We start from the raw sequence: 14,205 nt of genomic DNA, 5'->3' as shown, positions 1-14,205 counted from the left end.
GACCCTTTCACTGATTATCCTTTGGACTGAACCTTTTCATGCATGAACTTGGCTCAGACTTGAGGCTGCTCAATTTAGTTTTCTAAAAACTCTAATCAGAGTTGCTCAAATCAGGAAAGCTTGTTTTCCCCCCTAACAATTAATGTTTGGGGTTTTTTTGTGCTCTGGTAACTCAAACTTAAAGCAAAGCTTTTGATTATGAATTGAGTCGTACAGCAGAGGAAGACGTAATGGTTCCTTTTTCAGAGACTTGCAGAGCTCTGCCTGTGCTGGGAGAGTCGAATGGAGACTTTAGTTTTACAACAGTATATTGTCAGGTATAGGTCAAATGGTTGGATCTAGCACTGGAAATGGGAGAGAACCACATTCCCTAATCATGTTGGTTCCTTGGATTCTGCAGGATTTGAGAACAATGGTAAAATAGTTTGGTCTTGTCCATATAGCAAGAACAGAACAGTATTTTAAGTGCTGGGACCTAGTATTGCAACCAAATGCCACGTTGCAGCAATTTTTCTAGCGTAGGTGGCACTAGAATTAAACATAACACAAAGCTTGATGATCAGATGACAGTTCCAGATGAAAAGTATTGCAACTTTTTTGTCTTGATGTGTAGTTTGGACCTAAGTGTGGTTTAACCATGTCACAGCTTTGGATAGACCAAGGCTTTAGGATATTACAGGATCACAGTTACAGGAAGGTTAGGTTCTGACTAATATTACAAAATCTAATTTGGGCCAGTTTGTGCTGGCTTAAGAATCTGATATTTTTTTGGAGACTGCCATCCAGAATGTACACTTTCATTGTGACGAAAAGTCGCTTGCTCTTCATGGCTGTGAAGCCCTAGCCATACGTGAACAGAGGATAAACCAATGCCATGTTGTCTGCCGACCTCTAGAAACAATAGCTCTGAGCAAATTTTAACTACCTTTGTTCGTTGCAATGCATGTTGACTCTGAATCTTAATGACTTAAATGTCAACAATTATTTTACTGCTGATTAAATGAGCGGTGGTCATATGAAGGCCTGTACAACCTGCTGAATGTGGAATCTTGTTTTGGAATCTCAACATAGAACTTAAAATGCGAGGGCTTAGAATGTGGGAGAAGTTTGATAAAATACTACTTTTTTAATCTCCCCCCATTCTACCCAAGATAAGATGGAGCCATGTCTTCACTATGTCAAATGACAGCTGCACTGAGCAAACTTGTCTCTCTCTCTCCAACAGAAGTTGGTCCAATAAAAGATATTACCTTGTCTCTCTCACTGCATTGTAGTCAGAGGAGTGGGTGCACTGGGAGCAGGGGGCACCAAACAGGATTTAGAGGCCAACAAAGTACCAGTATTTGGATGTGACAGAAACAGAAAAGAAATCCAAATAATTTGCTTAATTTAGGGTGCTGGTTGTATCTTTTCTTTTTTTTTTTTTTTTTTTTTTCCAGCTGCCTTTCCAGTTCATTAATTGAGCATAGGTCCTTGACACAGCACAGGCAGAGGAAGATATGGCCACTGCCCCAAGACCTTATAGTGGAAGTCATACAGATAAAATTTCTATTAACGGATTCAGTTAGGTTTCAGAGGGGTAGTCGTGTTAGTCTGTATCAGCAAAAATGAGGAGTCCTTGTGGCACCTTAGAGACTAACAAATTTATTTGGGCATAAGCTTTCATGGGCTATAACCCACTTCATCAGATGCATGGAATGAAAAATGTAGTAAGCAGGTATAAATATACAGCACATGAAAAGATGGAAGCTGCCTTACTAAGTGGGGGGTCAGTGCTAACCAGGCCAATTCAATTAGGGTGGATGTGGCCCATTCCCAACGTTTTCACATGCTGTATATTTATACCTGCATACTGTATTTTCCATGCATCTGATAAAGTGGGCTGTAGCCCACGAAAGCTTATGCCCAAATAAATTTGTTAGTCTCTAAGGTGCCACAAGGACTCCTTGTTGTTTTTGCAGATTCAGTTAGATTAATTTGGCATGATGAGCTAAATGATTATTGCACAGTGTACAAGATGAATTGTCTGGTCAGGTACTGATGTGATTTTGGACATAAATTGCACCTGTAGTTTGTATTGCACAATTACATATATGAACTACAGTGACAGGTTAATGAGAAATCCCTGGGTAGAATTGTTCCTTACACTTGAAGGATCTCATGAGAAATAAGTAATCAGCGTATAACAAACTTTGTGTTACAAAAGATGGTTCAGTCTATGAAATAGAATAGCAAATGCTGCAGGATAAATAAATAAAATCCACAACAAAAACAAACCCTGAAAGAGAACTATCCTCTTACTTTTAGACTTGAAAATCACAATAACATGGAGACTAGACTTACTGTTTTTTATACCTTGTAATTCCTGTTTGCCCGCTTCTGTGTATACTTAAAGAAAAATGCTGCTTCTCTACGTAGCTCCCTTTAGTTGTAATGTTAATTTATTTTTGGTGGTGGACTAGTAGTGAATTGTAAAAGACTCTCTATTAATACTTTTGTGTAAATTGAAATAGGAAGAACGTGAGATTGCTAGGTTGGATTCAAGAGAAATGTGTGAATTTGGCCTTTCTGTGTATACTTCAATTCTTTGTGCAAATACCTAGCAGAGAGTAGAACGAATACCTTATTTGTACATTTATTGTACTAGCTTATCTTCTCTTTGCTCTCAGGATAAGAATAGACTGTAGTTTTAAATCTCACTGGGAGGAAGAAATTATCGTGTAGGCATAGCAAGTACTAGTACCCTCCAGTAGGGGTTGACGGGGGGGGAAAAGGGGAAGGGGGGAAAAATCACATGACTATCATCTTTGTGAAAAGGATTCCACATCCCTGGAAGCATTTCATTTACAAAGAAGTGAATTTGAGCTTGGATATACTTACAACGGAATGTACCTCAACTCAGGTACACTCGCGTCTAGGTTTCATAGTATATTAAATTCTTGTAATTTGTGGAGGTGGCCATAAAGGATGCCTGTCAGTGTTGTGGTGTGTTTGGTTTTTTTTTTTTGTTTTTTGTTTTTGTTTTTAAATATATGGAGATATCCTATCTCCTAGAACTGGAAGGGACCTTGAAAGGTCATTGAGTCCAGCCCCCTGCCTTCACTAGCAGGACCAAGTACTGATTTTGCCCCAGATCCCCAAGTGGCCCCCTCAAGGATTGAACTCACAACCGTGGGTTTAGCAGGCCAATGCTCAACCCACTGAGCTATCCCTCCCCCCTGTGTCAATTATGGTTGCTTTTTGTAATATAATATACCTGTCCAATGACAAACGGGCAGACTGTACAAAGGTTGGAGTTGAAAAACAGTTATTTGTTCATCATCCAGTCTGCCTTCTTGAGGTAATGCAGTTTTGTTCCCTACAGTACGTATTCTAGTGTTCATTCTAGTCTAGTTCTACAAGTATCAAGTGATATTCTGGTTTTGGCGACTGTGCAAGACTTTCACAACCTAATACAACTTGATATCAGGGGCACTTCATGATGTATAGCCTAAATGTTTTGTTAGTTTCATTTCACATACTCTTATACCTTTGGTTTACTATTTTAAATTCTTCTAATTCCACAGCATTTATCCTCTTAAGATATTTGTAGACTATGTCCCCAGTTTTCTTTTAACCATGCTATATATATTCAGCTCTTTTTGATCATTCTGTTTGACATGAGCTCATAAATATCTAAGACTTTGTTTTGGAATTGGCTGAGGGAATGAAGATAGTTTGTGGCTAAAAATTCTAGCCCAGGGCTGGATTTACATCTTGGGCACCCCAGGCACTGGGCTTCCCTGCCAGCTGCAGCGGCCGGGAGCTGCGGCCGCCTGTGGTGGTTCAGAGCCCCCCGCCTGCCTGTGGCAGTTAAGAGCTCCAAGCCACCTTGGGCGGTGGTGGTGCCCCACCACTTTAAACATTTAGGCGCCCCACAGACACCCCCCCACTGCCCAGCACCCCAAGACAGACCTCTCCCACTGTCCAGCGCTCCCCACCCTCACTGCCTAGAGCCCCCCACAAACCTCTTCAGAAACCCACTCTCCCAAGCCCTGCCCCCTGGCTGCAATCCCCGGCCCCGTTGGGAGGTGACTCTGTCCACCAGGCTGAGCGAGGAGTGCTCAACCCGGCCAGGACCTGGGAGTGGCAACATTTGGATTTTTAGGTGCCCCTAGAATATCGGCACCCATAGGTACTGTGCCTGATGGGAAATCCGGCCCTGCCCATGACTCCAGATCTAATGATGACTATAAAGAAAATCTTTGCTCTACCAGAAGTTTTGGTTATACTTGTTTGTACAGAGTGTTTCCTATGGTAGCAGGTTTGGTTTTCCATTCTATTTTCATCACACCATTCTTCATTAGAATAATAGAAGATTAGGGTTGCAAGAGACCTCAGGAGGTCATCTAGTCATCTAGCCCAACCCCCTGCTCAAAGCAGGACCAACCCCAACTAAATCATCCCAGCCAGAGCTTTGTCAAGTCAAGCCTTAAAAACCTCTTATAGAGATTCCACCACCTCCCTAGGGTAACCCATTCCAGTGCTTCACCACTCTCCTAGTGAAATATTTTTTCCTAATATCCAACCTAGACCTCCCCCACTACATCTTGAGACCATTGCTCTTTGTTCTGTTATCTTCCACCACTGAGAACAACCTAGCTCCATCCTCCTTGGAACCCCCCCCCCCACTCTTTTTTCTTTTCTGCAAACTAAATAAGCCCAGTTTTCTCAGACTCTCCTCATAAGTTATGTGCCCCAGCCCCCTAATCATTTTTGTTGCCCTCCTTTGGACTCTCTCCAATTTGTCCACATACGTTCTGTAGTGGGGGGGCCCAAAACTGGATGCAATGCTCCAGATGTGACCTAACCAGTGCTAAGTAGAGGGGAATACATTAGACCCACTTAACACGCGGTAGTGCCATGCCTCCCAGTGCTAGCTATTTGACACGCGAGACTCATTAACACGCGGTACAGGCACTTGCTATGTAGCGCTACAGATTTGCTCACTAACTCACTGATCTAGAAATCAACAGGAAGTGCAGAGTGGAAACATGTTGTACGTCTTTACTGCCGACGGGGGGAGAGGGGGGAAAAGGGGCGGCAGCGCTTTAATGTTGCTGCCCCTTCCCCCCCACCCTCCACCCCGTGAGCGGCCCTGCTGGTAGGGACCCTACCAGCAGGGCCACCGATGGGGGAGGCGAAGCAAGGTTAAAGTGCAGCAAAAGACACTGCAGCGCTTTAAGGTCCCGGCCCCTTTGACCCCCTCGGCTGCCAACCGGGGGGAGGGGCAAAGGGAGCAGCTGCCCCGAGGCCGGTGATTTAAAAGGGCCCCGAGCTCCAGACACTGCTACCGCAGTAGCCCTTTAAATCACCATGGGAACCCCGGGCAATACAGACCAGGCGGCCTGGAAGGGCTGGCTGGGTGATGCTGACCTCTAGCCCTGCCCCTTCCAGGGGCCAGAGCTGCCCCCGCCCCATACTGGTAAGTGTCCTGAGTTACTTTAATGGCTGTGTAGTAATAATGTTTTTATTAGATTACACATTTGAATTTATATTCTTGCAAAGCGCTGTTAACAGATAGGCCTGCAGTATTTGGGACGCTGTGAGTACGTATGTAATCCTAGATAATTATATGTACGTACGTACGTGTGTGTGTGTGTGTATGTATAAAAAAATAAATATTTTTAAGATATTTCAGCATGGCCTTCTTAACCCGCGGTCCGTTAACACGCAATCGTGATGGCTTGACTCCAGACAGCGGCGCGTATATGGGTCTGTATTGTAATCACTTCCCTTGATCTTCTGGCAATACTTCTACTAATGCAGCCCAAAATGCCGTTGGCCTTCTTGGCAACTAGAGCACACTGTTGACTCATATCCAGCTTCTCATCGACTGTAATCCCCAGGTCCTTTTCTGCAGAACTGCTGCTTAGCCAGTCGGTCCCCAGCCTGTAGTAGTGCATGGGATTCTTCTGTCCTAAGTGCAGGACTCTGCACTTGTCCTTGTAGAACCTCATCAGATTTCTTTTGGTGCAATCCTCCTCCAATTTGTCTAGGTCACTCTGGACGCTATCCCTACTGTCCAGCATTGCTCCCTCTCCCCTCAGCTTAGTGTCCTCTGCAAATTTGCTGAGGGTGCAATCCATCCCATCATCCAAATCATTTAATGATCAAAACCTGCCCCAGAACTGACCCCTCAGGCACTCTGTTTAATACCAGCTGCCAACTCGACATTGAGCTGTTGAACACCACCTGTTGAGCCTGACGATCTAGCCAGCTTTCTATCCACCTTATAGTCCATTCATCCAATCCATACTTCTTTAACTTGCTGGCAAGAATACTGTGGGAGACGGTATCAAAAGCTTTGCTAAAGTCAGGGTATATCACATCCACTACTTTCCCCATATCCACAGAGCCAGTTATCTCATCATAGAAGGCAATCAGGTTGGTCAAGTATGACTTGCCCTTGGTGAATCCACGTTGACTGTTCCTGATCACCTTCCTCTCCTCCAAGTGCTTCAAAATGGATTTCTTGAAGACCTGCTCTATGATTTTTCCAGGGACTGAGGTGAGGCTGGCAGGTCTGTAGTTCCTCGGATTCTCCTTTTTTCCCTTTTTTAAATATGGGCACTATATTTGCCTTTTTCCAATCGTCTGGGACTTCCCCCGATGGCCACGAATTTTAAAAGATAATGGCCAATGGCTCTGCAATTACATTAGCCAACTCCCTCAGCAACCTCGGATGCATTGCATCTGATTCCATGGACTTGTGCATGTCCAGCTTTTCTAAATAATCCTTAACCTGTTCTTTCACTACTGAGGGCTGCTCACCTCCTCCCCATAGTGTGCTGCCCAGTGCAGCAATCTGGGAGCTGACCTTGTCTGTGAAGACTGAGGCAAAAAAAGCTTTGAGTACTTCAGCTTTTTTCACATCACTGTCACTATGTTGCTTCCCCCCATTCAGTAATGATCCCACACTTTCCCTGACCGCCTTCTTATTGCTAACATACCTGTAGAAACCCTTCTTGTTATCCTTCACATCCCTTACTAGCTGCAACTCCAGTTGTTCTTTGGCCTGCCTGATTACTCCCCTGCATGCTCGAGCAATATTTTTATACTCCTCCCTAGTCATCTGTCCAAGTTTCCACATCTTGTAAACTTCCTTTTTGTGTTTAAGCTCACTGAAGATTTCTCTGTTAAGCCAAGCTGATCGCCTGCCAGATTTGCTATTCTTTCTGCACATCAGCATGGTTTGTTCCTGTGCCCTCAATAAGGCTTCCTTAAAATACAGCCAGCTCTCCTGGACTCCTTTCTGCCTCATATTCGCTTCCCAGGGGATCCTGCCCATTAGTTCCCTGAGGGAGTCAGTCTGTTTTTTCTAAGTCCAGGGTCCGTATTCTGCTGCTATCCTTTCTTCCTTTTGTCGGGATCCTGACATTTGGTATTTCCTTTGTCCCTTTCTTGCATTTCCACAATAGTAATCTTCTTAAAAATGATGATCCTCATATATTCACCATCTCTTGAACAAATATTAAGTGTTGTATGAAATTGTCTCTTCCAAAGTCCATATCTCCCCAATTAAACTCACCATTATGTTACCTGCTCAGGTAGAACTGGTTTTTTTAAATTGTTTATAGGCAGTGTGGTGTATTTTGGTGTAAATAAAATTCAACCTCCGTGAAATCCTCTTCCTAAGTAGGAGCCCTAATGGTTCATACAATAATCCTTTATTTAACTCACCAGGGTATTCAGACTTCTTAATATGGTTCTATAATTGCCTTGTAAATTCTACCTAGTCATTATTGTTGCAAGTCAGGTGGTGGTGGTGTGCATGCCTGTAGCTCAGTATTATTGGAACTGGGAGTGATATTTCTGTAAATAATAGCAGTGACAAAGATATGGATGATAATTGATATCTGAACATTGATAGGGATGGTAATATCAGAACACTTAGAAGGGAGGGTTGATCATTGAGGGATGATGAGACTAAGCCCTGTTGATGATGACATGGCTACCAATGTTGCTTTTTTACTGTCGGGTGCAATACAACCTGCTGTCTTGGTGATGATTCCACAACAAGCTGAGGTTTGAGGGATTTGAGCTGGCTTGGCAGACCTGATTGTAGATGAATGGGCATGTAGACAGGATATGGGGGGTGGGGAGGGTGAATTGGGGAGTAACACTTTCTCCCCTCCCATGATTTATTGTAAAATGTCTTTTTACGTTCTGAAAATAAACAGGTAGTGGAAGATGAGAAACTGGGCACTAGGTTTCTCCCTTTTCTTAGCCAGTTTCCATAACCTGTCACCAAAACATTCCCTTTTCCCTCATTGTCTCATATTTTCAATATGGAAAAAATGGCCAGCTTGTGTGCGTAGGAGGTGTGGCCCCACCACTTACTTTGAACACCAGCTGCCTCTGACTAGTAGTGATTTCCATACTCCTTAGTAAACTTCTTGATCTTATCTGTATCTTAATCTGATAACCAAAGAGGACCTTCAAGTTAAGTATACTCCTGAGTGTATCAAGGCACATAATCCATTCTTGTAAATAAGATTTTTGTGTTTGAGGTAGGTATTCCTAAACCAGTAAAAATAGCTCAATTACAATACAGACACACACACACACACATTGTGATTACATTATTAGGCCTTCCCCCAAATAAATCAGTTATGGAATGTGTGGATCAGTGTTGCCTATAATGGATTCATATGTGCTCAGCAGAAACAAGGCAATGGGACAGTTTGCCAGTTTTTGATGGCAGGTCAATATAAAACATTGTAAGCTACTGAGAACTGTTTACTTAGCTGTGAACATTTACTGGTCTACATTGTATAGCCTTTGCTTATGTAATAGTACATATATAAATAAACTGGTTAGTTTGAGATATTTAGCAGACATCAGAATTAGTACATTTCATATCTGCTATTGGCCTCTTTAAGGAGAGATTTAATGTGTGTGTGGTTTTTTTTGTTTGTTTTTAATTGAAGCAGGCCAAATAGGGCATAGACTTTTATACGGTTGCCTACAATGTAACAGTTTCCATAATTGCAATAATAATATCTTATGAGAACAAAGCACTTGGAGATGTTGAGCTGGTTAGGTTACTAAAAGAGCTTATCAGTCATAAATTAAATAGAAGGGGTGCCTTAAACACTGCAATGCTCTAGAATACATTCCATTGCAACTGCAGCAGGCAAAACAAGTGAACCAGCTGCAGGGAAGAATGAATGTTTTCCCATAAATGTAAATTTAAAATCCTGGTTTTGTAACACTTATATGCAGGGCACAGGAGATTTTTGTATTTGAGTTTCTTCTCATTTGTGTATGGGTTTTTGTTTCAAGGCATCTGGAGTAATTGACTCTATTTCCTGCCCTTTTAGCCAAATGCATGAATTATTTATCAGATTTCCTCTGAGACTACGGTTGTCGCTATACTAGGATACTTTTGCTTCAACTGCCACTTGCTACCACCAATTCCGCTCCACCAGTGGTAACTATGTTGGAAGCGTGAGTGAAAGAAGGGACCAGCTGATACTGTAAACACAGCATCATCTAATCCTGTTCGGAGAAGGTCTACACAAAACCGCTTACAAAGGCTGCTGGCCAGTAATTCTGCCATTGTTAGTTACCACCACGTGAGCTGAACTTGTGATAGCAACAGTGGGAAAATTCCATCCAACACATGTAGATGAAACTAAGAGGGAACTTCGGATATTGTCTATAACAAGTCTTGATAATGTCACTTCCATATTGAAGGCCTCATATACACAAGTACAGTTTCCCTGGACTTTCCCATGCTTACTGCTATCAGTGCAGTCTGAATGGTGCCTGATGTACTGGTAGCTGCTGTTTTGTGTAAACTTGCTGTAAGCAGAGTTAAATGACATGTTACTTGAAAGCCTGTCATTCCTCCTTGAGACTTGTGTATACTAGCGCTTCTGCTATCACTAGGCCCTTTGGAGCTGCAACAGTGGGACATTTGAGAGAGAAATAGTCTAGTGCAGACACGGTCTAGACATTATTTTGTCAATAATGGAAGATATTTTTAGGAACTTGATTAGGTAAGACATAAAGTTGGAGATAACTTTCAGTACTTAGCTTGTTTGGGGTGCTACACAAAGAAGGGAATCCCTGCCCTGAAGTCACGTACCCTCTGCAGGTACAACTGGTACTACACAGGACAGTACAAACAGCTTGACTAAAAAAAGTGTGCAAATTAACTACCTTCCTGGTCAATGTTAAATTCCTTTTAATCCTTATGAATCTTTTCTTTGTGTAGGAATTTGTTTACTAGAAAACAAAACACAAGACTGGAGAAACAAAATGATTTGGGCTGGAAGTTATTTGGAAAAGTACCTTTGAGAGAGAGTTCACAGAAAGATCCAAAGAGAATACAGAAGGTATTTGCTTATCCTTTATTTTTGGGGTTTCCTTTGCTTTAGGGTTACTGTTGCACATTGAGGCTGGTTAAGTTGTGTGATTTACATCCATGTCTCTGAAGCATATTTAGCCCTTCAAACAAACAAAATTACAAATAGAATTTTGAGTGATGGGCTGGAACAAACAACCTACCTCCCACACTCAGAATGTTCTTTCTTTGAATTATATATATTTTTTAAATCCAGTTAGCTAGTCTGAGTGCCAGTTTAAAAATAGTAATAAGCTTAGCACCTTGTCTCAATACAGTTTAACATCTTCATTATCATGCTGGTAGGGTTGGACACTCAGGCCTTGCCTAAACTAGGACCTGGTCTACCCTAGGAAATTAAATTGGTATAACTGTCACTCAAGGGTGTGAAAAATCCACACCCATAAGTGACGCAGTTAAACCGAGCTAACCCCCATGTAGACAGCGCTAGGTTGAAGGGAGAATTCTCCCATTATCTTAGCTACCACCTCTCAGGGGGGTGGATTACTTATGCTGTAGTGTTTTAATTTCATAGATGAAATTAGCCAACTCAATATAATTAATTTCAAAGGGTTTGTCTGTGTTAGACTTTTTAATCTCAAATTTAGATGTGTCCAGCCTGCAAGATTACTACAATAATTTAGCAGCCTAACCTGAAAAGGGCTGCCTGAAACGTTCTGGATAGATAAACTGTGTAACTATAGTTATAACATGAAGGAGCTGGGGGATAGGGAAGAGTACCACTGAGTGGTACTTGTTTGGTACACACAGATTTTTATACTGGTAACTATCAGGAGTATGACACCTTTTTTTTTAACTGATATACCTGTGTGGGTGCAGTTATACCAATATAAAAATACCTTATGCTGGGATATTTGATTGGTCACTTTGTATAGAAGTAAGATATAGTGGTATAAGCTCACTTATATTAGTGTAAATGCGCCCATGCTAGCGGGGCTTTGTAGTGCTTTAACTGTGCTGGTATAATTAAAGCTTGACAACTTTGTTGTGTATACAAGTCCTCGGTTGTCATGTGAAACATCTTTGCAACTAGAATAGCTAGAAAATTGACTCTTAATGAAGTGTTAAATTATTCAGAAATTGGCTTAAACTCTTCCACCCCAGTTACTGGAAGGAGCTTCGCACTTATATTTGGGAAGAGGATTTTTTCAAGTTCTGCCCTGAAGTATTCCTTTCCCTGAAAACTTCTAAAATTACTGAAGTGGTGCTTTTCAAATGGCCATCTGTGCGCCTGACTCTTGATGTGAACACTTACCACCATTGATTCCTGGAGTCTTTCTAGGCCCTATGGCAGAATATGACTGTTCCCTGTAATTTCAATTGTTTGCTGTTCTGTACTTTATCTCTTCAATAGGAACAGAACTTACCAGTACCCTTAACTATTCAGTATTCCCAAATACTGCACCTGTTAAATCTTATAGTGGGATTCTTTAGAAAAGGGTAAACAGTCATTTACAATGATATGCAGTATTTTTCTCAAAAGGCTTTAATCACACTCACTCACACTAGCCAGTTGAGTTTCTGGCTGAACTGGAAGTGTTTAAACAGTCTTCCCTAATTGCTCTCAAATATAAATAGAAATGTTTTCAGAAAGTTATCTGTTAAGTTTCGTTTGCCTCTTTCCTGAAACTAATTTTCAAAATGTGGAAATTCTGAAACTTTAGATACCATAGTTCAGACTTGAAAGAACAGAAGAATAGCTGACTCTGTTCAAACTGTGGAAAGGCTGTGTCAAAGCTCCCCTGAGTCAATGGCTCATCGGGCTGAGGTGGCTAAGGCACATCAGTTTCATAGCCAGTGGTACAGAAGGGAGTAAAATGCCCAGCATCATGTCGGACCTAAGGCAGCCTTTGACTGACCTAATCTAATGAATCAGGTACCCATTTTACAGCTGGGCGAACTGGAAGTAGCCTTTCAGTGTGAGATTGAGCAAGTCTCGATCTTTAGGATTGTAGTCAAGCTCCTTAGCCAATCAGCCACCACTCTTCCTAGAGAGAGAAGTTGGGGCCATGAGAAATAGCATAGCTGCTCTGCTGGTAGAGAGGAATGAATGATTTTAATTTCAGTCATTTGTATGTTGTGATGTAAGGCTATGTCTACACTTGCCATTTAAAGCACAAAGTGTCCCTTTTTTGTGCTAAAACTATGGGAGCGTCTACACTTGTTAATGACTTTTTGCGGTGAAACTCAGAAGTTTCACCGCAAAAAGAAAACCACTTTCACGAGAGGCATTCAGTTCTTTCCACTGTTCTTTTTGTGCTGTTGTGAAAGTGAAGACCTGTTCTACCTGTGTAAACACCTTTTGGCCTCCAGAGGATATCCCACAGTTCCAAAGTGACCACTTTGGCTAGCATCTCTGCTTCTCTGACGCCAGGTAAATGGACGCCCCTCCCCCGTAAACCCCGGGAAGCTTGAAACTCCCTTTCCCTTTTCCTTTGCTTGTAGATATGGCGGGGAAAGCAGCCAGACAGCAGGGTTTTTTTTAAAAATGCCACGAAAGAAACAAGGAAGTAATGGGCCTGCTGGGACATGGAGCAGTGCATCATGGGGCACTGAGCAGGGACCAGAATGTCTGCTCACCTTCCCCCCCCCCCCGAAAGACCTATTGAGAGAGCTGCACTGTGGGATAACTGTCCTATAGCGCTGCTCTCATCTGGGATGGAAGTGCTGTTAGTGTAAACACTCTCTGATGCCTGAGGAATTAAGTGAGTACACAAACCAGCGCTTTTCCTTCACCGGTTCCCTATCACCTGTGAAACTTACAGCGCACAAACTCTGCAAGTGTAGACATACCCTAAGTCTGTCCTATGAAGATTTAATCTAGAATAATTGTTTACTAGGATAGATGTTTCAGCATATACGGTAAGAGCATTGTGAATGCTAATAATGCAGGGTCTCATTCAGTCTTTAATATATTTTATCAGTTGTAAACTGTTCTATTTTACCCAAAAAATTACTTTAAAAAACTTTATTACAGTTGCAAAATCAAGCACTCAGAAGTTACTTAATTCACCTATTTTTTCTGCATGTATATATTATCAGAGTCTTTAATTACATGATCACATACTATTTTTAATGTAGTTTTTGTGTGCAGATTTTTAGGTTTTTAAAAAAGCAAACTGAAAAACAGACATTTGTCATTGACACCTACATCAGCAGGGCTGGATCTTCCCCTCCCCCCCCCCCCCCCCCCCCGTTCTAGTCAGTTTCTCTTTCCCACCCCCTTCTGTCCTAGTCTGGGATAGGAGCTTGGTTAATCTACTCCTTTCCCTTTTCCCCCAGTCTGGCTCTTCTTCCCCCCCCTTGCATAGAAGTCAGGCGGCTCCCTCCCTCATGCTGCTTGGGCATCAGCAGAGGAATCAGTGAGCGTGCTGGAGAGACAGGCTCGCCTGTGTATGTATATGTATATGTGTATATAAAATTATAATTATGACATTGCAAGTCAATGTACTTCTCATTACCTTGCTCTTGGAAACAGCTGAACCATTTTGGCTAAAACTTTCCAAAAATGTTCAGCCTAAGGCAGTACCTGAAATGGAAAATTTTAGCCTAATTGGTTAAAGTTTGGAAGAGTTATAAACAACAGAAAGCAGGGTATTACAATGGGAAGTGCCAAGCAACTTGATTAATAGTTTGTGCTATTAAATCTTCCTAAAATGAGAAGTATGCAGTATTGTTGTAGCTGTGTTGATTCCAGGGTATTAGAGAGACAAGATAGGTGAGGTGATATCTTTTACAGGTCCTGAAGAAGAGCTCTATGTAATCTTGAAAGCTTGTGTCTCTCACCAACA

General features: G+C 42.0%; 1 protein-coding gene across 2 annotated transcripts in view; it reads left to right on the top strand.

The window, feature by feature from the left end:
• TBC1D14 (TBC1 domain family member 14) overlaps nucleotides 1-14,205 on the top strand; it is a 106,576-nt gene that overhangs the window by 29,728 nt on the left and 62,643 nt on the right. For both annotated transcript variants that reach the window (XM_054029205.1, XM_054029206.1), the window contains one exon: nucleotides 10,265-10,385. In XM_054029205.1, the coding sequence (XP_053885180.1) occupies nucleotides 10,265-10,385 (121 nt within the window). The remainder of the gene's footprint in view (nucleotides 1-10,264; nucleotides 10,386-14,205) is intronic.

This window comes from Malaclemys terrapin, chromosome 5 (assembly GCF_027887155.1).
Source record: "Malaclemys terrapin pileata isolate rMalTer1 chromosome 5, rMalTer1.hap1, whole genome shotgun sequence".
NCBI classification, from domain to species: domain Eukaryota; kingdom Metazoa; phylum Chordata; order Testudines; family Emydidae; genus Malaclemys; species Malaclemys terrapin.
The sequence above is the reverse complement of the archived record's forward strand: the minus strand, read 5'-3'. Positions and strand labels throughout refer to the sequence as shown.